Source organism: Artibeus jamaicensis, unplaced genomic scaffold (genome assembly GCF_021234435.1).
Source record: "Artibeus jamaicensis isolate MK-2021 breed Jamaican fruit bat unplaced genomic scaffold, CSHL_Jam_final contig_415, whole genome shotgun sequence".
Taxonomy (NCBI): domain Eukaryota; kingdom Metazoa; phylum Chordata; class Mammalia; order Chiroptera; family Phyllostomidae; genus Artibeus; species Artibeus jamaicensis.
In genome coordinates this window covers 13,951,883-13,977,852 of record NW_026521823.1, presented here as the reverse complement: position 1 = coordinate 13,977,852, position 25,970 = coordinate 13,951,883, and the positions used below count along the sequence as shown (strand labels likewise).

General features: G+C 38.5%; 1 protein-coding gene across 3 annotated transcripts in view; it reads left to right on the top strand.

Moving 5' to 3' along the window:
- Positions 1 to 8,453: 8,453 nt before the first annotated feature.
- Positions 8,454 to 25,970, top strand: part of LOC119044094 (protocadherin-9) — an 889,458-nt gene continuing 871,941 nt past the window's right edge. For all 3 annotated transcript variants that reach the window (XM_053665575.1, XM_053665574.1, XM_037138319.2), the window contains exons 1-2: positions 8,454 to 8,988; positions 10,221 to 13,391. In XM_053665575.1, coding sequence (XP_053521550.1) covers positions 10,356 to 13,391 — 3,036 coding nt within the window. In that variant the 5' untranslated portion in view covers positions 8,454 to 8,988; positions 10,221 to 10,355. The remainder of the gene's footprint in view (positions 8,989 to 10,220; positions 13,392 to 25,970) is intronic.

Below are 25,970 nucleotides of genomic sequence, written 5' to 3'. Positions count from 1 at the left end.
TATAATCATAGATTTAAATGAAGTTATAGATGCTTTATAAATCAATATTGATTTATAACCAAGGGAAAATTTTACCTCCTATTTTAAATAATTTTAATTTTATTTTTGACTTGATGAACAGTTCAAATTAGTCACAAAATATATAACAGTCTCAGAAAAGCATATTTTGTCAGATAGCTTGTTGGTAGGATAGCCTTTTTAATAATTATGAATTAATAAAGATATATAAATCAACTTTATAGGGAATATGTTACACATTAACACATTAATCTAATATGTAATATATTAAGCTAATAAAAATGCTTCATATATGCACTGAAGAATCTTACAATTTCTGAAAACAGAGACAGACTGGAATGACCACAGTTAAGCCCAGTGTTTAGTTTACATATTTGCTGTGCCTGCTATAAAAATAGAACATTTGTCACAAATGGTTAGAAGAGAAATTAATTTCTGCAGATTTCAAGGGCATAATTTGTAACATATTTTGTTTATTTTCCTATAGGTCATCAAATAAACTTTAATGATAACTTATTTGGCTACTTAGAAACTTTATTGGATATAAATTTACTTAAACAAATCATAATATATTAAATACAAATGCTATCCGTATAAAGCAGGGTTTCTCAACTTTGACACTACGACCACTTTGTTCCAGATAATTTGTGTGTGTGAGTGCTGGGGGCAGGAGAGTAGGGAGGCGGGGGCGGGGGGACTGCTGTGTACATTGTACCATATTTAGCATCATCCCTGGCCTCCACCTCGCCGCATGCCGGCAGCGACAACCACCTCTTCACCCATGTTCCACTTGTGACAATCAAAATGTCTCCCGACATTGCCAAGTGTCCCCTAAGAGGCAAAATTACCCTGTGCTGAGAAGCACTAATACAAAAGTTTGATTATTTTCACTCTTCTTATTCTTTCCCACAATGATAAAATGCTAGTCATATTATTACAGTTAATATTTTAGCATTAATTAATCAGGAATAGATAGGGTCAAGCAAAAATATCTGATTTCTCTGACTAGCTCTTATATTTGTTAGGATTCTTGCTTGTGAGGAGTAGCTTTTTTTTACAAAGGCTTCTAGGTTAGCTCTTAAGAAACAGTGGCAGGAATGTAACTGGACACCAGCAATGAACTGGGACCAGATAATCAACTGCCGTTAGGAGTTCTCCATCTCTGATTCCTTCCTTGCACCATCTTCACTTTCTTATTCTTTCTCCCTCTACTTTTCTGTTTTTCAGTTTTACGTAATGAGAAAACCACTACTTTTAATCACTCCTGAGTACACATCACTTGGTGTTCACAAAGCAATTGGATTGATCTTGAAGTATCTTGATTACAGACTTAGGGTCTTTGATGAAAGGGTTCATTGGTCCATCTTGAATTTAGTATCTTTATAAATATAATCAGATGTTGGCGGAATGGACGGGTGCATTAATTTCTGGCCTAGTGGGAAAGTCCTTACTGTGTGAGGACTTTTGCTTACCATGTGGATGGCATTTAGGGAGAAACATTGTCCAAAACAGAGGGACCCTTGTGAGCTTTGGAGAGGACTCGTAGGTGTGAAGGCACATATTCTGTCGCCTGGTTGACAGCTTCTGTACTCATCACTACCCTGGTCCCCTCACACCACTTAGCAAGTGACCCAAGAACCGCTGTTCTGCTCCATTCAGAACTGTCCACCCCCAAAGGGTGCTTTTCCTCACTTCCAGTCCAAAGTAAAACCAAACTTTAGCTCAAGATATTTAGTCTCTGTGAGGAAGCAAAAATACTAAATCAACTTAACATATGAGTGATGTGTAAATTCCTTGAGCCTCTGAGCTGTATTTGCATCAAAAGAATGATTAGTAACAATTATTCCATACATGGTAAAAAGCATGTATGATCCTTTCTCTGTTCTCCTTTTGCCCACTGCCCTGTGTGCCAGGACACTTTGTATTTAAGATGCCGCTGAAGTCCTTGCTATCTAAAACGTGGCCCCTAGAAAACAGCATCAGGATCCCCTGGAAACTTGGTAGAAATGAAGGACTTCAGCTCCCAGTTTAGAACTAATATATCAGAACCTACATTTTAATTTGTTAAGGTATCCAGGTAATTTGTATCCTAATTAAAGTTTGAGAAACACAGAATCAGTTTGATAGTTACTTAACTCACAAAGGCGTTAACTTTAGTATATTGTTAAGCTTACAATAATAAACTCAGTAAAAATTCTGCAACAATATGAAGATAAACACAATTGCATTATTAGTATATTTATTTATGCATACTATCAAAAACTTGCCATTGAACCCTGGCTGGTGTGGCTGGATGGGCCCACCTGAGAACTGAAGGGTCACCGGTCTGATTCCCAATCAGGGCACATGAATGGGCTCCAGGCCAGGTCCCCAATAGGGGCCTTGTGACAAGCAACCCATCAATGCTTCTCAAGCACATTGCTGTTTCTCTCCCTCTCTTTTTCCCTCTTTCTCCTCTCTCTAAAAGTAAATTAAATATAAGAAAACAACTTTGCATTGAGTATTTGAAATATTGAGATTCACGTAATAAGCAAAATATTTAAAATATAAAATATAAAGGAGAGATATTATGAGAGTTAGCAAAGTGGGAAGTAGTCTCAGGATAGTACATCTCTATGTAAAAAATAAATAACAACAACAGAGAGTAAGAGGCCTTAGCTGATTTAAGCTTGAGGCATACAGGGTAAGTAGGTTTACAGTTTGTTCATATGAAAAATAATACTCTAATTAATAAAAATACCAGAATAAACTCTGTGTTTCGAGTACTCACAACTGTAAACCTACTTTTGCCACACTCTGTACATACTTAAATATCTCCGAGCTGAGAATATAGGAGAGTTTTAAAAATACAGTTTTTTAGGTATTTTTATATAGTATGTTTGTATCAGTTTTTTTAGTGAAATAATGAAAACAATTATGGTACTAAATTTTTCTTTTTTGTGGTTTCTAATATTTCATGTAATTCTCACTCTCCACCTTTTTGCTGCAGAACGGGACGTGCACCAGAAGTGCTGCCTGGTGTCCAGGACCAGCCCATCTGTGACAAGATGCCAAGGTGTTGGCCTGCTTCCACGGACAGGGACCAGTATTACAAGAACACAGTCCCATTATTTCAGCACAGCCTGTAAAAACACCTCCACTGGTATAGTTGTTCCTTCTAGAAATTGAACAGATACATTTGCAATTAGGCCATAAACATGCCGATAATGCACTCAGACAGGGGTACTCACTTACTCTACAATTTTATACACCACATACATATTTTGGTGATGTAAAGAAATGTTTATAAATTTTTGAAATTGTAAGACATATTTATTGCTTTTATTTTACAAGTGATATTTTATAAATGATATTTTTCCAAGAAAAGTCTCCTAATTAGACTTATAAATGCTTATATAATGTCTCTTATAACTTCTATTTTTAAAAATACATCTCTCTTATGATGTTGTGTCCTGGCTTAGTTTAAAGCAGATTGACCCCATTCCATATAGCCAAGAACTTTCCTTGAGGTTCTTTTAATCCTTTCAGAATATTCTGCCCATCTGTGTGGGGCTAGAGCACAGTAAATTCACAGGCATAGGGTTGAAAAGATGATACACATTTTAGGACCTTTTAAAGGATCATATTAATGTACACAACAGAATAAGGTTTTTGTTTAAGAAAATATATATTAAAGAATGATGTATATGCTTACACAACTTTTATAAGTAGAGTGGTATTGACTTAAACCCCAGACAAAGCATACCAGCATCTTATAAAAGCTGAGCAATCCCTGTCTCTATTACTTGGGTGTTATCAGTGATAGGGAATTGAGCCAAGCCTGCAGGAGTCAATGGGATATGCGTAGTCTCCCTGAGTCATCCAAATTCAATTAGAGGAGGACTGTGGGTTGAATTTGGTTCCTGAGAGGAGACTATAAGAGAAAAATGAGGCTTATCCATCCTGCCCTATATTAGTAAGTCTATTTATGTGCACATTATGTAATAAATTGGGCTCCTAGAAGAATATCATGTGAGTTTATTTAAAAAAAAAGAATAGAAGGAAAAAATTAGGCACACAAAAGTGGGGGAGGAGAATAGGAAATGAAAGTTACTAGAATGATGTTTCAAGTACTATGAAGTTCTATTTTCAACGTATTAACTCTTTCATGTTTCCTGAGTGACTACTTGAGCCATATTTGTGATGGGGAAAATATTTGTTATAAAAGCTGTGCCTTTATATAATCTGAAGTCTCAAGAACCAACAATGGAATTTTAAAAATTCAACATTTTCTTTGTTTATACAGTATTCATGATAAAATAATGGCACTTGAAAATGTCAGTTTATATAGAAATAACTGTTAGAGCTTCAAACCTGACATCTATAATCATTGCCAATCATAAAAATACAGCAAATTGGAATGAATTTAGTTCAGTCATTCGAACAGAATGCAGCTTCTTGTCAGCTGCTTTTCTTTATGACTTGATTACTTTATACTGTTTCTTTAAAAAAAAGCAGGAAAAAGATATTCAAAGGGCAGAGCTAAGAGTGAAACAACAGAATTATTCAAGGGCCTTACTACACTTCGCCAGTTTGCATAGTGTTAAAAGCTATTAATTTTCTTTCCGTGGTGTTAACATTCTGCATTGTCATTTCCTAAAAAGTGATAATACAAGTAACCCTTAGCATTCTTCCCCACAGTTTCTGCCCAGAAGCACAGTAGAACAGTCTAGGCTCTTGTAAAATGAGGATAACACCTGCTGTGACGTCAGACCCCGTGATTGATTGATTAACATCTGTTAGACACCATATGACATTGGATTAAAGGAACTTTAGAAGTACAAAGCACAACAGTATTTACTTTTATTTTTTTTATTTTTAATTGGAATACAGAACTAGTATGTTAGAGTTGAAACTTTTAGTCTCAAAATCCTTGAGAAGGTCCTTCGATCATTGCAAATACCACAGTCTGGCTTTTATGTAAAAATGTAGCTTAAAGAAAAAGTTACAATCTCTGTGTGAAATGTAATTTTAAAATGGTGACTGGTAACTAGAAAATCATAATGAAAATCCAATTAACAAGTCAAGCTGCTTGATAACTTAGATTATTAAATGTCATTACATGGCAATTGTTTAAATATATAAACAGAACAACTCTAAAATTTGAGTCTAAAATAACTGTATTAACTTGACCTCTGTTTCTGTAGAGCTCTGCTACAGGGTTGTAGAGCTGTGTAGATAGAGCTTTCTATCGTATTTTAGTTCTCAGTTAGCTGGTCTAAGGTAACTCAGCTCCACAAGTATCCCGTGACTGGTATACCCAGCAGCGAACACTAAGACATCTTTACTGTGGTGCACACAGCACAGTTCCGAAACTGTGTTCTCATCAGGTATACCACTGGTGAGAATATAATAATTGGCTACTGTAGAAAACATGCAATGACAAAGATGGATAAGGATTAATTAATGAAATCTAACTGGAAGCCTAATGTGTCTCCTGGAAGATCTACTTTAGAGATCATATAATTGGAAATCTACTATTTTATTAAATTCACTGAAGAAATAAGTGACTAAAATGCATCGAAACAAATATTTTCCTACAAAACTAAAATTGATGAGTAATATTTCCTTTATTCATAGTATGTAGATAGAACTTGGAAAATAGGGTAGAAGAGGTGGATTGCGAGTAGCATTCATTATGGAAATGTTTTGCATACAGTTTTGGGCAGAAGACTCAAGTCATGACAGCAGAGGGTTAGAAATATGACCCTTTATATTTAAGTTTCTTCCTGCATATTATTTAATAGTTCTCATTCTGGAGTTCAGCAGCTGGAATATAACAGGGCAAAAGGTAAGCTTCAACTATTCTAGACTTAACAGATAATACTAGTGTGATTAAAGCATATCAATAATTTAGATATTCCAAATAAACATCTAAATGATAGAACACACTGAAGTCAGTAGCTCTATTTTTCTATTATATTGAAATTCCTTTGAAGAGTCTAGACAGACCTCATTAGGGGGATTTTATGTGTGCTTTCTGTTCATTTAAGTCTTTCTGTCATAAATTTAATCGTGATTTTTGTCCTCCTCTTCCTTAACCTTCATCTGTTTTCATACTAAGATTTCACTTATGAGCATAGGATAATAATGGGTTCTGACTCCTAGCAAAGCTATCCCTTAGCAAACAGAAATATTAGTCTGCTGAAACATGACTTTGAAAGGACTATAATATGATTAGAATAAGAATGTAAGATAACTGTGATGTGTATTAAGTCAACTGGAGAATGGCTGTGCAGCTGCTTATTGTAAATGTATCAGAATGATGTTTCATTTATTATTTTAAACAAGTTCAGGGTATAAAATAGGCGACAATTGGAACAATGCCCTAACTCTAATTGTAGATTTTGTGAATGACAAAATGATCATTCACAGAATTATGATAAAAGAAGCCTCCTTTAACTCACTTGCATTATTACATGAGGTGATATTTTTTATTTTAAATACTTAAGCAGTCCCTTTTATTCTTAAAATTTTGTATACTCGAATCATACAAAATACTATTTTATTAAATAAGAGAGTTTGGCTATTTAAAAACAGTATCAATTTACTGCCTGTGAGAAACCTGTTTTATGTTTAACATACAAAAGATTAATCTACTTCACAGTGAACTTTAGACACTACATATTTACCACGAAATTGACCTCAGAAGTTTGAATTGAGAAGAACTTACATTGTCCTCGATGTGGGGAAATTTTTATCATCAAATGAGTTGGTTAAAGAGTAAAATTGTTTATGCAATACCTAAGTTTGTTTCGCATGCTTAGTGATATTTTCACTTTTAAGTATCTAAAAATAAGTGTTCATGTTGAAAAGAGAACCATTTTATCCAAAAAGGCATTTTTGTACGTGCCATCATAGTGCAGAACTGTGTGAAGAGGCATGCACGCATCCACAGCTCAGTGCAGAATGGGGCACACGGAAATTGAAAATAAATGCCCTTTATCTTCCCTGTAAGTTAGAGCCTGTTATTATGCTTTTTAGACCTCCTCAGACAACCTTTATGGGTCATTCAAAACAAATACAATTTTGTTCTAGGTGAACTGTTATTATTACAGCCTCGAACTTCGGTGTCTGGTGTTGTAGGTAACAACCCATTACGCAGACCTTCGCGGTTTACTGATTTTAAAAGATCAATCATATACACTGTTTTCGGGGCCAATATTTAAGGAATAAGGTCAGTCTTTTCCGGAGTCATTCCATCCGGCTCTTGTACGAAGATGAGAAACGTGTGAGTATACGCTAGAAAACTGGAGTCAGAGGAATGAATTGCACAGGGAAAGACCAGCATTACGTGTCAAGTTGATATCAGCAGAAAATGCAGGCGGAAAGGAACGGCCCCACAGCTTGGGGAAGCAGCTGGACGGGACTCCTTCCAGCCCTTCACAGGCAAAGTTTGCAGTTAAGTGAGCTGGAGCGAGCAGTGCCGCAGCCGCGCGTCTGGGCGAGCTCGGTCCGCAGGCTCCGGGCGCGGCGGGAGCACAAGTGCCAAGACAGCCACGTTCGTCCGCCGCAGCTCGGGGAGAGGAGACTCCGCGCCGCACGCCGGGCTGGCCAGGGGGAGCCCAGAGGCTGCCACGTTCCCTTTCCCCGGCAGCTCCCAACACCCTACAGGCCGGGAGTGCTCCAATATATTTTTTTTCGGGTCTCGACTGAGATTCAAATATTCTCTGCCCCGACCTCTCGCTATCCGTCCTCTCCGCCCTTCTTGCCAGGGTCCCTGCCAGCCAAAGCTTTCGGTCGCAGCACCGGGCGCGACGTCCGTTTAACGTGCTCCGGGAATCTGCCAGCCCCGGGCTCCCTTCCGAGGGGCGACCCTGCGTCTGGGGCCTCCGACCCCGAGTTGACTCTTCCATCTCTGCATTTTGACCCTTCCATTTAGGAAAGCGAGTACGAAATATGTGCCCAGAGATAAGTGGGGGTCCCCCATGCGCCCGCTGCGGTGCCCAAGGCTTCCTGGCCCGGCGTCTGCAACCCCCCACCTGCCTCCCGTAGCTCCGTGACTCGCCAGACCGCCGGCCCTCGCCAGTTCGCTTCCCAGAGCCGCACCGAACTACCGCCAGCTCTGCCTGCGCCCGCCTAAGGCGCGCCGGCGGTTCCTCCCGGGCGGACCCTGCTGGGCATGCTCTGTGCGCCTCCGGGAACCCAGCTCTCTCGGGGCCAGGATCGCTTCTCCGTGTTTTCGCGGCTGCCGAGAGGGCGCTTTGGAGGGGAGGTTAGAGACAGTCAGCGCCTTGTTCGGCGCCCCCTCCCTCGCGTCCGGCTGCGGCCGCCCGCACCGCAAGATGCGGGCCAATCGGTTACCGGGGGCGGGGCTTCGGCTGTCACGCCCTCCCTCTGGGCTTATTGAGAGTTATATCAAGAAATTCAGTTCAGAGAGAGGAGAGAGAGGAGAGGGAGAAGGAGAGAGGGGCAGAGGAGAAGCGAGAGAGGGAGAGCAAGCGAGACGGGAAGAAGCGCCCTAGAGTCTCTGAAGCCAGTGAGAGCTAACCCATTAGGAATTTTGCGGGCGGCTGTCACCCCGGAGAGCAGCCAGAGAATCACCATCACCCCAACTCTGACGTTTTCTGCAAGAAGTTAGAGACTTAAGCAGTGCTGACATCGGAGGGAAATGGTATGCTTGATACTGTGGAAAATACCCCTGAGCTGAAGAAGTGCAACTGGATGTTTTATGTGTTAAATACCAGAGGAGCCCAGTCCCCGTGGGTAATAGAGACAAAATGTAGAGAAAATAACGACAAATCCGTGAATTTGTTCTCTGGAGTTGCTAATTTGCCAGCCTGAAGCAACACATTTCACAAGGAGGAAACGTTTTGCTGCTTCTGATTTCTTCTCAAACTGGTGCTACCAGATGCATGGCTTTCTATATGTTGGAACAAATCATTCCTAACTGCAGCATACCGGGAAAGGGGAAAGGTTGAGGCAACTAACGTAAGTGTAAAGTTTCGCATGCACAATCGTAAATTCTGTGTTCAGATATGTCCTCAGTGTAGACGAGGGATGTTTGTAATTGGGTATAGGGTTGGGGCAGAGCTCACCTACTAGGATGTATCTGCATCCCTACCTGCATCACTCTGCCGGAACTAATCACGGACATCAGCCTCCGTGCAGCCTAATGCAGATAAGATTAGAGCCTGGGAACCGACCAGTTCTACTCAAGTGGGTAGCTGCCTGGAGCCTTGCACCCATTTAAATTGCAGTTAGGGGAGCATCTAAGCCAAAGTCTTTTAACCTGCATTATTCGGTTGCAGTATTTATGTGTGGCAGATGTTACTAATATTATAACCAGAGATCGGGGTTAAGAAACTGCATTTTTCCTCTTCTTTTAGGCTCTGTAGAAAATATTGTGCTGTTTGTTACATGAAAATATTACTGCGTTTCACTTACATTTCAACACTCTTCTTCCACCTCTAGGATAAGGAATTCTATACTATTATATTGTAAAGTTTGAATGTGTTTATTAATGTTAATGGGGCAATTTGACAATATGGAGAAATGAGAGCAGGGTCTGGATTAAAAAAAAATGAAGTCTTGGTGTTGTGCTTTTAGGCAATGAGGATCTGTAGTGGCCGGAGACTGCTGATGCTGCAGCAGCATGCTAGATGCTTGTTCCCAGTAAGATTGTATTAGAAGGCAGTTAAGGAACTGGGAGGAAAGAAGAAGAGTCTTTTTAGAAAAAAGAGATGACTCAGTATGGCAGAGAAGAAAACACATCACAGTTGGCATGTGACAAAGCAGTTAGCAGGAACCACAGCTAAATACTTAGTGTTTTTCACTTGCACAAAAAAAAAAAAAAAAAAAAAAAAACCCTGAGGGAAGAGGGTTAGAAGCCAGGAGGTAGGTAAGCCAGGGGGAGGGGAAGAGAAGAACAAGAATGCACGTTTTGAATTAAACAGTGTCCTGAAAAACAGTGTGGGTGAACACAGGTAAAAATAGCAGCTGTCCTGAATTCTAAAGTAGATATTTTCATTTTCTGTGGGCAAGTGCAACAAGCAGGGGATACTGAGTGTTGTTTTTTAACTCTGTGGAGAGTTAACTTGCAAACAGTGGCAGAGCCAACTGCCGTGTTTACTAATATGCAGTGGAAAATGCGTTGTGATATTTCGTGACTGTGTGTTTTTGTTTACTGAAGAATAATATTGTCTATACAATTGTGTTGACAGTGGCTGTCTCCAAATAAACGATGAGATGTAATGCATCCTCCAGTCCATGCACGCCTCCTCTTGCAATTTGTGCACCATTCCTCAGTGGAAACCTTTAAACCCTAAAATTCAGGAAAAGAAAATAAATACATTATCATGGACCTGAGGGATTTTTACCTGTTGGCTGCTCTGATTACCTGTTTAAGGCTGGATTCCGCAATAGCTCAAGAACTTATTTACACTATTAGAGAGGAATTGCCTGAAAATGTGCCCATAGGAAACATACCAAAGGATCTGAACATTTCTCACATCAATGCTGCCACGGGGACCAGTGCCAGCCTTGTCTACAGACTGGTTTCTAAACCTGGGGATGCCCCTTTGGTGAAAGTATCCAGTAACACTGGGGAAATTTTCACAACTTCCAATAGAATAGACAGAGAAAAACTCTGTGCTGGAGCCTCTTATGCTGAGGAGAATGAGTGCTTCTTTGAACTTGAGGTGGTGATCCTCCCCAATGATTTTTTCAGGCTGATCAAAATAAAAATAATTGTTAAAGATACCAATGATAATGCCCCCATGTTTCCATCTCCTGTCATCAATATTTCCATTCCAGAAAACACTTTGATTAACAGCCGCTTTCCAATCCCATCAGCAACAGATCCTGACACAGGCTTCAATGGTGTACAGCACTATGAATTGTTAAATGGGCAGAGTGTTTTTGGACTGGATATTGTGGAAACTCCGGAGGGAGAGAAGTGGCCGCAATTGATTGTTCAGCAAAACTTGGACAGAGAACAGAAAGATACCTATGTGATGAAAATCAAAGTAGAGGATGGAGGCACCCCACAGAAATCCAGCACAGCCATACTGCAGGTCACAGTAAGTGATGTCAATGACAACAGGCCAGTGTTTAAGGAGGGCCAAGTGGAGGTCCATATTCCAGAGAATGCTCCCGTGGGCACCTCTGTGATTCAGCTCCATGCCACTGATGCTGATATAGGCAGTAATGCTGAAATCCGGTACATTTTTGGTGCCCAGGTCACCCCTGCTACCAAAAGGCTCTTTGCTTTAAATAATACTACTGGGCTGATTACAGTTCAGAGGTCCTTGGATCGAGAGGAGACAGCCGTTCACAAAGTGACAGTGCTGGCTAGTGATGGCAGCTCCACTCCTGCTCGAGCAACTGTTACCATCAATGTCACTGATGTAAATGATAACCCTCCCAACATAGACCTCAGGTACATTATAAGTCCCATCAATGGCACGGTGTATTTATCTGAGAAAGATCCTGTCAATACCAAGATTGCCCTGATCACAGTTTCAGATAAGGACACAGATGTGAATGGCAAAGTGATCTGTTTCATAGAAAGAGAGGTCCCATTTCATCTGAAGGCAGTATATGACAACCAGTATTTGTTAGAGACCTCTTCTTTGTTGGACTATGAGGGCACCAAAGAATTCAGCTTTAAAATTGTTGCCTCTGATTCTGGGAAGCCCAGTTTAAATCAGACTGCCCTGGTAAGGGTTAAGCTTGAGGATGAAAATGACAACCCACCAATTTTCAACCAGCCTGTAATTGAGCTGTCAGTTTCTGAAAACAACCGACGTGGGTTATACTTAACAACTATTAGTGCCACAGATGAAGACAGTGGGAAAAACGCAGACATTGTTTATCAGCTTGGGCCGAATGCCTCCTTCTTTGATCTGGACCGAAAGACTGGAGTTCTGACAGCCTCCAGAGTCTTTGACAGAGAGGAACAAGAGCGATTCATTTTTACAGTAACTGCCAGGGACAATGGGACCCCTCCCCTCCAGAGCCAAGCGGCTGTGATAGTTACTGTTCTGGATGAGAATGACAACAGCCCCAAGTTTACTCATAATCATTTTCAATTTTTTGTGTCTGAGAATCTGCCAAAGTATAGTACTGTGGGGGTAATCACAGTGACAGATGCAGATGCTGGTGAGAATAAAGCTGTGACTCTTTCTATTCTAAATGATAATGATAATTTTGTGTTGGATCCCTATTCTGGAGTCATAAAGTCAAACGTCTCCTTTGACAGAGAGCAGCAGAGTTCCTACACTTTCGATGTCAAAGCCACAGATGGAGGCAAACCACCCCGGTCCTCCACTGCGAAAGTAACTATCAATATCATGGATGTCAATGACAACAGCCCAGTTGTCATCTCTCCACCTTCTAACACTTCTTTTAAGTTGGTGCCCCTCTCAGCCATTCCTGGCTCCGTGGTAGCAGAAGTTTTTGCCGTCGATATCGACACTGGGATGAACGCCGAACTTAAGTACACGATTGTGAGTGGGAACACCAAAGGCTTGTTTCGGATTGATCCGGTCACAGGTAACATTACTCTGGAAGAAAAACCGGCTCCCACTGATGTGGGCTTGCATCGTTTGGTGGTCAACATAAGTGACCTGGGCTACCCTAAGTCTCTGCACACGCTCGTGCTTGTTTTTCTTTACGTTAATGACACCGCTGGGAATACCTCCTACATCTATGACTTGATTCGCAGGACTATGGAGACACCATTGGACAGGAACATAGGGGACAGCAGCCCGCCCTATCAAAACGAGGACTATCTCACCATCATGATCGCCATCGTTGCCGGTGCTATGGTGGTCATCGTCGTGATCTTCGTCACCGTTCTGGTGCGCTGTCGCCATGCATCAAGGTTCAAAGCAGCTCAGAGGAGCAAGCAAGGGGCTGAGTGGATGTCCCCAAACCAGGAGAATAAACAAAACAAGAAGAAGAAGAGGAAGAAAAGGAAATCTCCCAAGAGTTCTCTTTTGAACTTTGTGACCATTGAAGAGTCCAAACCCGATGACGCAGTTCACGAACCTATCAATGGGACAATAAGCCTGCCCGCTGAGCTGGAGGAGCAAAGTATAGGAAGATTTGACTGGGGCCCCGCCCCGCCCACCACCTTCAAGCCCAACAGCCCTGACCTGGCCAAGCACTACAAATCTGCTTCTCCACAGCCTGCTTTTCATCTTAAACCAGACACTCCAGTTTCCGTGAAAAAGCATCACGTGATCCAGGAACTCCCTTTGGACAACACCTTTGTCGGGGGTTGTGACACCCTTTCCAAACGCTCTTCCACTAGTTCAGATCACTTCAGTGCCTCAGAGTGCAGTTCCCAAGGAGGCTTCAAGACAAAGGGCCCCTTACACACCAGACAGGTAAACGAGCACTTTTACTGGTCTATAAGTACTGCATACAAGTGCCCAGTCAACCAGTATTAACGTGCCAGTGTGTCTATTGTTTTGGTCTAACTTTAGCTTAGTTATAAAGAGGGAAAAAAAAAACTTGACCCCTTTTTTCTTCCTCTGGGGCTCTGTCAAGAATTTTTAGGACAGCTTTGAAATCTCTGAGTTCTGAGAATTATTTAACTTCCCAGTTTCCTTCAAATGGCAAAAGATGAAAAGAGGAAATTATTCCAAAATGTCCCAAGATAATGTTGGCTGAAGAAGAAAACCTGTCCAGACATGCCAAATTCTGCCCCTGGGGTTGCCAAATTGACTGCTTCAAGATTTTCACATTACCTTTGATCTAAAAAGTCACCTTCAAACCTCAAATATAAAATGACGTTTGAAGGTCTGACGGTAATTAGGTTGGAGCTGTGGTTGCTAAAGGGGTTAATTTTTTTTTAGTCTCTAAACAAGAGAGTAGAATATTAAATATACATCAGCTGTGAAGCACATGATTGTTGATAGATTGCAACTAAGCCATATAGGAAGTCTTCTTTTTGATTTCAGTTGATTTTATTGTAATATAGTAAATTGGGTATTAAGTAGAAAGGTTTGTAGGTTGTCCACAATGGCCAAAGTATTCTTGCACAGAAAAAAAAAAAAAGAAGGAATGCTTTCTTCCTTATCTAACTGATTGATACAGAAAGAATGAATCCATTGTAAATATTCTCTCATCTTAGTAATGCATAAGTGATCTGTCATAACTCATTTTAAACTGTGAAATATGCCATATGAAGAGGGATTAAGAGGCTGAGAAACTCATATTTCAACCAAATCCAGAATTAGTTTTTCTTAGGTCTAATAATTCCTTGTTAATAAAGATTTAAATGCAGCGCTGTCTAATTTATTTCACTGGTACTTGTCTGTTGCCACAAAATTTGAGTGTCAATAATAGCCTGTAGATGGCACTAGGGTATCATGTCACTTGCGCTGGCCCGGTGCCAACCCCGCAGTAGCAAGGAAACCCGGGAGGGAGGGATCAAGCTGGTACTACAGCCAAAGAGACCTTTTATTTCATGATAGTTGTTCTGGAGTAACTAGCATTTCAGTTCATTTGCTTGCTCTTTTGTGATTAGCTCTTACCACACCACCTTATTCCAGGATTTCACAATCCAAGTTCAATCTTTGTGGTACTGAGTCCATCTATGGTGATGGGACATCTAAATTTGTTAAAAATAAGGAAAATAGAGTTCAGAAAACCCGGTAAAGCAAAATAAATTTGCAGGTAGTATTTATTGACAGTCATTTATTAGTGATAGAAAATTCAAGAGTTCCCCATCTTTGTGTGTGTGTGTGTGTGTGTGTGTGTGTGTGAGAGAAAGAAAAAGAGTGGAGTGGGGTAGAATGTCTTACTGAAACTTCATTTTCTTCTCACCTTCTAGTGTTTATTGCTCTGGAATGACTTTAAGATTTTAAGGTAATGAGATATTTATAAAAGCAATTTTGACACTGAATCACATAGATACTCTCTGATCATTAAGTACAATGCCTATGATTGTACAACTAAAATCTCCATTCCTCAAAGAAAAAATACTTAGGACGATTTAAAAGTGTACTTAGAGCTTAAATGTACAGAATTAAAAGAATTAGAGTCAGTAGAGAAGTTCTAGAAGAGAACGTAAAGTTATTAGATATAAGTTGCAGTCAGAATGACATTTTCATGTTAAATTTATCAGTTTTTTAAAAAGAAACTAAAGTTATAAAATTTAGAACATTTCTGAGTTTACTAAAGGCTTGTAAAAGTTGGTAAATAGTTAAGAAAAGTGATTTATAAAATTAAGTGGACTTAGATATGAAATCTCTATTTTATTAAAAAGAAAGAAAATGGCTTTTTATGATTGACTTTTAATGCAAAGTTCACTCACAATATGCTGATGATACTATGTGATTTGCATCATATCTTGAAAAATGAATATGGTTTAAACTCTTCATATAAAAGCAGAAATTTTTTCCAAAGAAATATACGTATATTCTTCTTACATGTTACCGATCCACTTTGTCTGACTTTGCCCCAGAAGTTGAAACTATAGTTCAGAGACATGAACGTTAAGTGCATTTTAGCAAAATATGGCAAAGATCTTTCGTTGAGGCTTAGTCAGAGAATATCTGTTGGTATGATGTAATCTTTGAAACAGGATGCTGAGTAACTCTCTAACTGGGACTACAGTGCAATGTGGCCATTCCTTGAGACCATGTGTCACTGTGCAATTCTCTTTGTAGGCACTTTGAAGTTCACGTGTAACTATAATTCACTGTTATAATAAAGAGCTGTTGCAATGGCTTTGCTTATACCTTTTAGAAGTTTGCACGCTGAGAAAGAAAAATTGTGACGTTGGAGAAAAGAAATATTGGGAGTAAGGGAAGGTGTTGGTGATGGCAACATGTACAACTTTGGTATAAAGAGGCATATTTTCTGTGACTGAGAACATAAATTATATGCCACTCTTTTAATTTTTGCCACTGAACGATGTGATTATTTTCTGGAGGGTGTTCCAGTTAAACTAAGAAGTAAACATTCTGTTTTTAGTTCATTCACTTCAACTAGTGGCTTTTATACTAAATGTGCTCCTGAAGCTACATAATTTTTGGAAAGTGGGGTTTATTACCATGAAAGCTTTCAAAGGAATTTATAAAGTAACATATAACCTATGAAGGATTTTAGTTGAGTAGGCGCAGACTGCTGTTAACGGGAACACCTTTTCACTCACGGTGCTCACTGGTGCGTGCGAAACAAGCAGGATTCTTGAGTGAGGGTTACCAAACCTAAACATTGTTCATTTGAATTGTCTATACAGTGAATACACAATGTCCGACATCTACACCCTGGCTGGGCTTGTTTGTAGTGCCTTGATTCTTATTTTGTCTTTTCCCCCCCTGTTGTTTTACCTCACCTGACCCTGCTAAGGTCATGGGAAACAGTTATAAATCACATTCGTCACCCACTCTACTTTACCAAGCTTTCATTGCCCTCCCCTATAACCAATCTGTCACTGCATTGTCTTCGGATTATTTTTTTCTGAATTTTTGGAAGTACCTTTATACTATGTTCTCAAATTTTAGGCTTTCTTAGAATCACCTGGAGGGTTTCTTAAATCAGGTTGTTGGGCCTCAGGCCAGAGGTTCTGATTCACTACCGCCGGGGTCCATCCAGCCTGAAAATTCACATCTCTGACAAGGCCCTGGGTGATGTTGACGCTGTTCGGCTAAGGCACCAGACTTTGAGAACCACTGCCTCAGCATATTGGGACAAGACATGTCAGCTTGCTTCCCTTTCAGATTATTATTTCTGGAGGACCTGTTTTTCCACAGCCCAGCTCTCAGCTCTCTATTGACAGCCATTTATTGTAGCTAGAGGCTTTATAGTAAGCTGTTCATTTCGGTTTCCTAACCCAGTTGACAGGTTTAGGGAATTAATTTCCTTGGCCCCAGTGTGTTTTTGCGGGGGTATAAATGAAAATGTTAAAGGGGGAAAAAAGTGACCTATTTACATTTGACAACTTCTTCCAGTAAAGGAACCATCTGATACTTGAACTAAAGTTTTGTTCTAGAAAAACAGTCATGTTTAATTTTATAAATGAAATCCTCCTGTTAGAGCTTAAACATCCTTGCTTCGCTTTTCACAATCTAGAGTATTTGCTCAAAAATACGTTTGTGTATATAAAGTATTTGCTCGAACATACATTTGTGTATCTATTGGAGACATTTTACATTGGTAATGTGTATGCATGCTACACTCATTGTGTACATGTGCTTTTGCAGTATAAAGGGAATTGCTTCCATTCCCAGTCATTTAGAGGTACTATATTACATTTATGATTACTTTTCATTTTTGAGTAATCCCACTACAACCACTGCTGAAACGCTGTTATGTCATGTAAAATGCACAAGACAGTCATAGAATTGCTATTTAGAACTGTGAGAAAGAAAAATGCAATTGAAAGTGAGGGAGGAAAATGTTAACTAATGTGAAGCTGGCAAAAACTTCAAGATATTTTAAACGACTACATTTTGCGGTGTATTGTGCTGGTTGAAAACCAGTGGCATTTGGAGAAAAATCGCTCCCCAAGATACAAGCTATATGTAAACTCTTACCAGTTGTGCTTTTCATTTCTACTCTTTCCTTTTGGCTAAGTGCTCTGTGATCATGAAATCTGTTTATGAGGCAGAGGACACTCAGACCCCTTGCAAAATGACTCAGAAATTTGAAACACGATGGACCAACCATCCATTCAAACTGGTTAATTTCCTTACCTCTTGGGATTGTGAGACAAATATTTGATAATTTTTGTAGCTTGATATACCTAAGCTGTACCATTTAAGGTGCAGTTTAGCGTTATTAGTAACAACCTTAAGGAAGGTAAAAATAAAATGTCATCATTGTGTTAAGCATAGACGTGTCTGTGGGTTCCTGAACATGCATTAACACAGAGACAGTAAATTTATGTAGTTGAAATATTCTATTGTCTTGTTTTCTAAATGTTGTTGCAGTTAGTTCTATATATAGAAACACTGTGAGTTGATGTTCCCTGAGTTTCAGATGAGTCATCCTCATAGTGTCACAGACAGGCTTTGGCATCATGGTAATGACCTCGTAAATGTTGTACTGGAAATAATGTTATATTCTTATGGTATATGCATAGTCTTATTGGTTATGTATTCGACTTCTCATAAAAGCACAAATAAATTAAAATATATGAAATAGTAAAACAGAAATTAGATTTAATGCAAGACTTCGCATCTAAAATGATACCTTTTCATAAACCTTTGTAGATTATGTTGAATCTTGAAGTTTTGTTTCCATATTGAATGTCTATAGATTACACTCAAAATATTGCCAATGGCATTTCAGTGAATTCTTTTCACAGTACATTATTGTACGTGATAGTACTGAGGTAGGAAAGTCATGCCTATAAATCATATTTTCTATTAAGCTTTGCTCTAAAATTATTTGTATTCTACTATTTAGAACTTTTTATGTGTACATGTTGGGGGGTCTCGGAGAGCACAGAAATCCACTGGGCACTAAAGGCTACATCAGGTGTGTTGTCCTGGCAGCACCAGCCAGGACATTCCTGGAATCAGGGGCCTCCTCAACTCTGTTGTTCTTTTTCAATAGTTTCCCAACCAGAGTTGAACTTTTAGCTCGCAGTTAAAAAAGACAAAGGCAAAACTGAGTCATAAAGTGTTTACCACAATTGCTTAAAATCTTGGAGTGAGCTATCCCTGAAATTAGTCTGGGGTCTTCTGGGAGGGATTCCTTTAGTAAAACTATAAATTAGCCTCTTGATAATATTAGCAAATCAATTAATATCTTACATATTCAACATGGTTGGAAACTAAGTAAGAATTATATCATGTGGATTTTTAAGTTTGGGATTTCTTGACAGCTGATTTTATGTTTGTTATACTTTCCAGAATTTGTTACATCTCAGCTTCTTAAAATGTGTATCAGGTTTGTTGAAATATAACTGTAATCATGTACCAGCTATTAGTGTGAATTTGTGAGTGCAAGTCAGCAAGAGGCTTACTCTGACGTTTTCATTGTCTGGAGGCATAGACAAGTCAGCTACTCAGTAAGTAACAGGGCTGGTACACTGTGGCCCTTTTAGCAATCAGGACCCCAAATCTGCATCACATCTCAGAGGCAAACTCAAATGTAGACATATAATCTCTCATGTACATAAGGAGGTGTAGTTTACTGTTTAAGATTTCATCAGTTGTTTCAGAAAGCTATTAAGTCTGTCAAACATTTCATTTGTAAGGGAACACATGCTTTTTGTCTTTGTTTGATACAAACCTATTGGGCTGTCAGTCATAAAAAACATAGAACAAGATATATTACCATAATTGACATTTTGGTTTTGATTTTATGTTCTTTTTTTCTTAAACCAACATTCATTAAAATAAGAAATTCTTAAATTAGCTAAACAATTACCCTTCCTGAACCGTAAGGTGTGATGGGAGAAATAAACTGGAAAAACAACCCATATTTAATCTCTCACTTTCATGTTTTCATCCTTAAGACAAGAATAGTGGCAGAATCTGTCACATTTTCTGAGCCATAGCATATAGCTTTAAGAAATTCAGAACTCGAAGTCATTTGCTCGGGATCTGTACTTACATGCTTGTTCATTATTTAAATGTTATATGAAAATATTTTCCCCCAATCTTTAACACCTTGATCCATTACAGTGACATCAGCACACTCATTTAAACTGATGGACTTGGGACCACCTGTACTGCTGGGAGTAGTGTAGATATAAGCAAGATCTCAGAGGCATATTTGATTCTTTCTCTAGTCATTTTACAGCTATTATTCTGGAATTCCTTGAAAAAATATATGAAATGACTTTTATTGAAGGGAATCTCCTACAGCCTTACCACTCATGAATTTATATAGCTTTTTAATTATGTGGGCTGCAGGAAAGAACAGAAATCTGGTCAATTTTAGCATGTTTGTGTATCTAGTATTTTAACATTCTTCCACAGCTTGTCTTTCTATCTGATCATCTCTACATTTTCCTATTACACTGCTTTGTTAATATCCAGTCTGTGGCCTTTCTCAGTCTGTTAGCAGTTGATTAAGAAATACTCTAATCCCTTCCAGAATATTGAGAAACTAATGGATTGCAGAGTATTTGGGTCTTTAAGCTTCAATTGTAAATGGTTATGAAGAATTGTCATTGAGCTGATATTTGCATATATCTCTCTCAGCATGAGTTACTTTGCCTCCTTTTTTTAGTTCTCCTAATCTTTAGCTTTCATTCTAAGAGTATTTTAGTTGGAAATAAGCATGCCTGTGATAGAAATTTGGAATTCACCTCTAAATGAATGCCATCACAGACAGGGAAATTCTGGCACATTTTGCATAGATCTGTATGAACACAGTGCACCCTTCATAAGCTCTTAGATTGCAGGAAATCAGCACTGAAAATTAAGTGGGGTTTTAAAGATTTGCAAAGTAGAGAGCTTTGTATAAATCTTGTATTGCAGGTGCCTATTAACTATAAAGTAAAAGCTTTGTAATACAACTAGCTAACACATTTCCTTCTACATTAGGGTGATTTATAGCCTAGGGAATTAGTCTTTCCTGTTTTCTCCAAATAACAGAAACACTAGATGTGTCTGAAAGAATAAAAATCTAAATGCATTCCTTAGGACAAACAGATTTGCTCTGTGACGACTCTAGTCATCAAGGTAGGCAGTGCAGGCCTTCTCCTACTTACCTGTGGCAACCTCATGCCCACAGTCTGGTCTTCGGCTCTCCTGAGAAGAAACTCTCAATTGCACATATAGTTGCTCTTCTAAACATAAATTATATGAAAGCCTTATGTATCTATAAAACTATAGCATGACCACAATGAAGAGGGCTGGCTACTACGTGAGTGCTTTCATCCATCCCCATAGGAATTGCTTTGAATCATTTCTCGAACTGTATTTTTAGAATTCATCTTCACTCCACTTGTAAATAGTGTATATTTGTAGCACAGGATTTCATTCCAGACTTACATGGGTTTCAATAGATTACCTTTACTACAGTGTTTGTAAAATGTCTCTCCTTTCTTAAATGATTAATATCTTTGGTGGCCCTGTTAGATATACATCAGTGGAAATAGTCATGCATGTTTTTAAAATATTTTTAAAATCATGTACTTTGGCCTACTAGAAAAAGTATATAATCTCAGTGCCATCCACAGTGGGTACAGTGGACTTGCTGAGAATCATCATAGATGATTGATTTAAAAAAACAAAACAGTTTTTGTGCAAGACAATAGCAGCCACAATTCAGAGAATGAGGTGGTTTTTTTCCCCCTCATTAAACAAACCTCAATGAGGAGAAGAAGGAAACACAGACATATATGAAATGAAGCCGTATCTTTTATAGGAAGAAAATGTCTTCTGCTGACAGTAGTTCCACAGTAGATCTTTTCTTGAGGAAAAAAAAAACTACTGGTGCTTTTTTGGATTCAGAGGATGCAACCAATCTGTGCCTCTGTGTGATAGCAGCTGCATGCTGAGGTCTTTCAAATACACAGCTACGCAGGATTCCGCAGGACACTTCTTGTAGGGCGCAAGTGATAAATGGAGACAAAATGGAGTGAGTTCTGAGTTGTGAGTTGATGTGTCATATATTCATGTCATTGAACAAATTTTCACATTGGAAGCCTAGAGTCACAACAGCCTTGTCTCTGTCTGTCAGCTGCGAACACACCTGGATTGGTGACTTTTTGCAGCTCCATTCATTGAGTGGACGATAGTCATTTACATTCCTTAGTACATAGCTGCTTTCTTAGTGTCTTAATAGATTTGTAAAGAATGCAGAATTATTCCTGCATATCTTTTCTCCAGAACAAGCAAACAAAAGATTTTGTTCAAGAATATCCATAAAGTTTAAAGTAAAACACTCACAATGTGTTCTTTCTAGCTAGAAATAGCAAATCTTTATTTATATTTTTTCTTTGCAATTTTTGAATTTGGTTTTACTTACTGGTACCATATAGAATAGACGAATAATGTTTCATTATTTTATTGATCCATTCAAATTTCCAACCTAAAGAAGATGTTAGAATTTTTATGAAAATTTTTTTGCTGCAAAATTGAGATGAGTATCAACATTACATTGAGTGTAGTGAAAGTGGACAGAGTCTTTAGTAGTTGAGTTTGACATGAACTCATTTTCATTTTTGTTCTTGACAGCAAAATCTTCTGCCAAGCAGCAGTGGCAAAATATGAATGTTGAATTTATTAATTGACTTTTCCAAAATGATAATAATTAAGCAAAATCATTTTGACACCTGTTTTAGACAATTGAAGTCCCTGTTTTAGACAATTAAATTCTGCTTTAGCTAGGGGTTGTTGACTCTGTGGTGGCACTAGGAACAGTGCTCCTCGGTTTTAAACTGTTCCTGCAGGGTCATCCTCTGCAACCCACGCAGTGTCCGCCTCCCGAGGTTTATTCATAATTCTTCGAAACATGGCCCTGGTTCCTCATCGTCTTTCAGTCTCAAATGGCAATTCGGTTCAATCAGAGACTGATATGTCATGACATAAAACTTAATAGTTAAGCAGTATATAAGAAAGTCCTTCAATGTAAGAAGCTATCTCTGACTTGGCTTTGTATTTCCAAGCCTAAACCTACAACATTGCATAGAAGAATAAACTTAGTAGTCATTCATTAAATGTTGACCTGTCCTGAGGGATCAGCTGATATTGGAATCATGCTTTTATATATATATGTATAATATTTCCACGGATTTAATCTCTATAATAATCATAGAAAGATGAAATCACCATTCTTATTCAACTTATGTAGCTACTGGAAATCAGAAACTGTTTTTCTGAGTCACATGACTAAAGCCAGTAGCTTTTATTTTCAGTCTAGAAGCTCACCTCTGCACAGCTATTTCTTACCCATGTGTTGCCTAGTTCTACTTGTAACACAGTTTTCTGAAGGCAGATACGAATTTAAAACATTTTCTTTATTTGGAATATTATTTGTATTGGAAAGGACTAGAGCCCATTTATTAAAAACCTGTATTACAAGGTAACTCAGTGCCCCCAAAATTGTTTTCCATATGTTACCACCCCACCCCCTGGTTACCTAGCTCTAGAGCATAAGATTACGTGAAAGGGTGGGTAGCATATGGCACACAAAACCCGTTCTGGATGTACTATTGTGTCAGAGCCAAAAATGTATAAAAGTGTATATGGACAGAATTCTGAATGTCGGGTTTCAGTTGTCCCTATTTTCCTATACAGCAGCTGACGACAGAAGTTCTAATTAGATTAAGGATGGTGTGTGTGTGTGTGTGTGTGTGTATGGCCGAGGAGGCCCCATGCTTTCTAGTCTAAATTGCAAGCTCTCTGGCACCCTTCCATTCACATTCCTGGAGGCCCAGCGAAGACCCACCTAATATAACCTAGTCTTCCAGATGAGCAAGTATAGGTATTCTTAGGCTCTTCATTTTGCCCGTTTAATTTTTTTACCCAGTAAAATATACATAATTAATATTTTTATATCACTTATCAGTGTTTTGATGAATGATTTATGCATATAGATCAGAGAGAGAGAGTGACAGGGAATGAGAGAGCGAGTAGCAGAGAAGCAGACGGAGTAGCAGTGAAATTAGAAAATTGCTGATTCTAATGTCCGTGGTGCACCCTCCCTCAGTTTTTGCACACTGTTCTGTCTGCCCACCCTAACATTGTTCTTTATACTATGATATTAGGGGAAGAGAAACAGGAACTACATGAACAGGATCAGATTTCTTTTCTTCTAAGCCTCCTCATCCAAAAATTTTACTTCAACTTTTGAATGCTTAGATTAGTGAGTGATTACTTTTAAATATAATGGTCAATATATTTACTTTGATATCTTCTTAATAGAAACAAGTGTTTTGGAGGAGGAAAAAGTCGTTAAATTTCCCTTATTAGACTTTTGAGTCATCCAGACAACAGCCTGGAATCATGTATGAATTCTATAAAAAGAAGCAAAATAATAATTGAATGGTGACTACAGCGGTGTCTAGCTACTATGTTAATTTTAGAAAGATAAATTTGGTGTCTAATAAAACTCATACTAATAGTTTTTCAAGACTCAAATAGACCTTTGAGATTATTTGGCCTATTTAATTCCTTTTCCAGATAAAAAAAATGAGACTATAAAAAGTAGTTTGATATTCAAAAATTTAAAAAATGACTTAATGGACTGCTACTTAAAGACCAGGCAACATTAGACACAGCATTTAAATGCACTGGTCTTTGCTTCTCCAGTCTGTGTAACAGAGGGGTTCGTGCCTAACCCATGAGGATGTTATGACATCAAGTGAACAGGTCCATGGGCACATAGAAACATCTGGCCCATGGTAGGCAGACACTCCAAAAATCAACCTGTCTTTTGACCCTTTTATCACAGATGCCAGCTTAACACCGAGAGAGTTGCCCTATTTCACTTAATACATGCCCTCTTAGCTTGGTGTATGGTGAATTTATGGACTCTCAGTTTTGTTATGTTTCTTTTAATAAACAAAATGTCTCTGTTAAATCTGCTTTTAGTTTAAAATACAGTTTATTGGTTATTTAGAATTTCTGAAAAGTTGCTCTCTGTAACAGCATCGGTGTATAGCCCCTGGAATGTCATAGTTTTTATCTTGGTCCCTATTGTTTCACATTTGTATAGTTGCCTCATCTTTCATTTTGAGTATTTTACCATATTCATTTGCATGTTGTGTTTTAAAATCATTCTGTTTCTTGTAGTATTAGTTAAAAATTTGCATCCTTGTCAATTACCCATAGGGATTCCAGCCCTCTGGGGATTCTCACCTTATATACATCATTCCTATTAGAAAACAACATATACGAGAGTGAATCTGTTTCACAGTAGTAGTTAACACAGCTGGAGCCATTGGAAACTTGCTGGGTTTTGCTTCCAATTATTCCATAGACTGGAAAGCATCTCTGGTGAAGTAATGGCATCCATGGTATAATCAAACTAGTTAAAATGACTTGGAGTGTTTTATTTCTGGGATTCATCAAATTTAGGCCAGAAGCATAATAACCATTTTTTACTCTTTTTCATATTTCACAGCCCATATATTCATTTACACATTTTTAATATCTGAATATGAAGTTTATAATGTTTGAGAACATAAGTAAAACCCCAAAATAAAAATAAAACCCAAATAAAAATAAATATGATAATACCTGAAAATGCTTTTTCTTTATGTCCTTGGCCCAAAATTCTTGCCTTGTGTTGGAATAGCTAAAAATCATCAAGATAAACTTTATGCTTTGGAGCAGAATATAATGGGGATTTGTTATTATTTCAGTTAACTTTATCGACTAAATAAGAAGTAGATCTAGTCATGTTTCACTTGGTCGCATAGTGACTGAGATTGTAGCAATTAAGTGTTTAACTTCTTATTGACCTCTGCTACACTCTGAGTGTGATTTGATTGTTTTTGGATTGGCCTTTTTGTTTAGTTCTCATTTCATATATACACAGCGCCTGAGTAAGAAGAAAGCACTTCAAAATAAAACAAACAATGACAAGAGAGCTCTTCATGCTTGGGAAAAACTTACATAAAACGTGACAAAGTAACATGATTTCCTTTCGACTACCACTTGCTTTATGCTAAGATGTGCTGTCCATCTTACAGCTTGAAGATCCTAAGCAGGTGGGGACATAGTGTGGGCACACCTTGTGTGTCAAATGTCATGGGGTTGTAAGGATTACAGCATGACATATAGTGTATGTTCAGTAAATTCTTAATCCCACCACAGGGGCAAACATAAGCAGGCAAAATGAGGGTGCTAAATACATTTTAACTGTCAAGAACTGGCTTTAAGGATTTGGATTCATTGTTTTATTTGAAATACTTTGCACTCTCATGGCATCAAGTGCATGTTACCGGTGTACTATATATGTAGCTAAATGTAAATTAAGAAGACCACCATTCTATGTTGTTTGTGTCAATAACAACTTCAACTCTTATAAGGCAGAAGTAATTG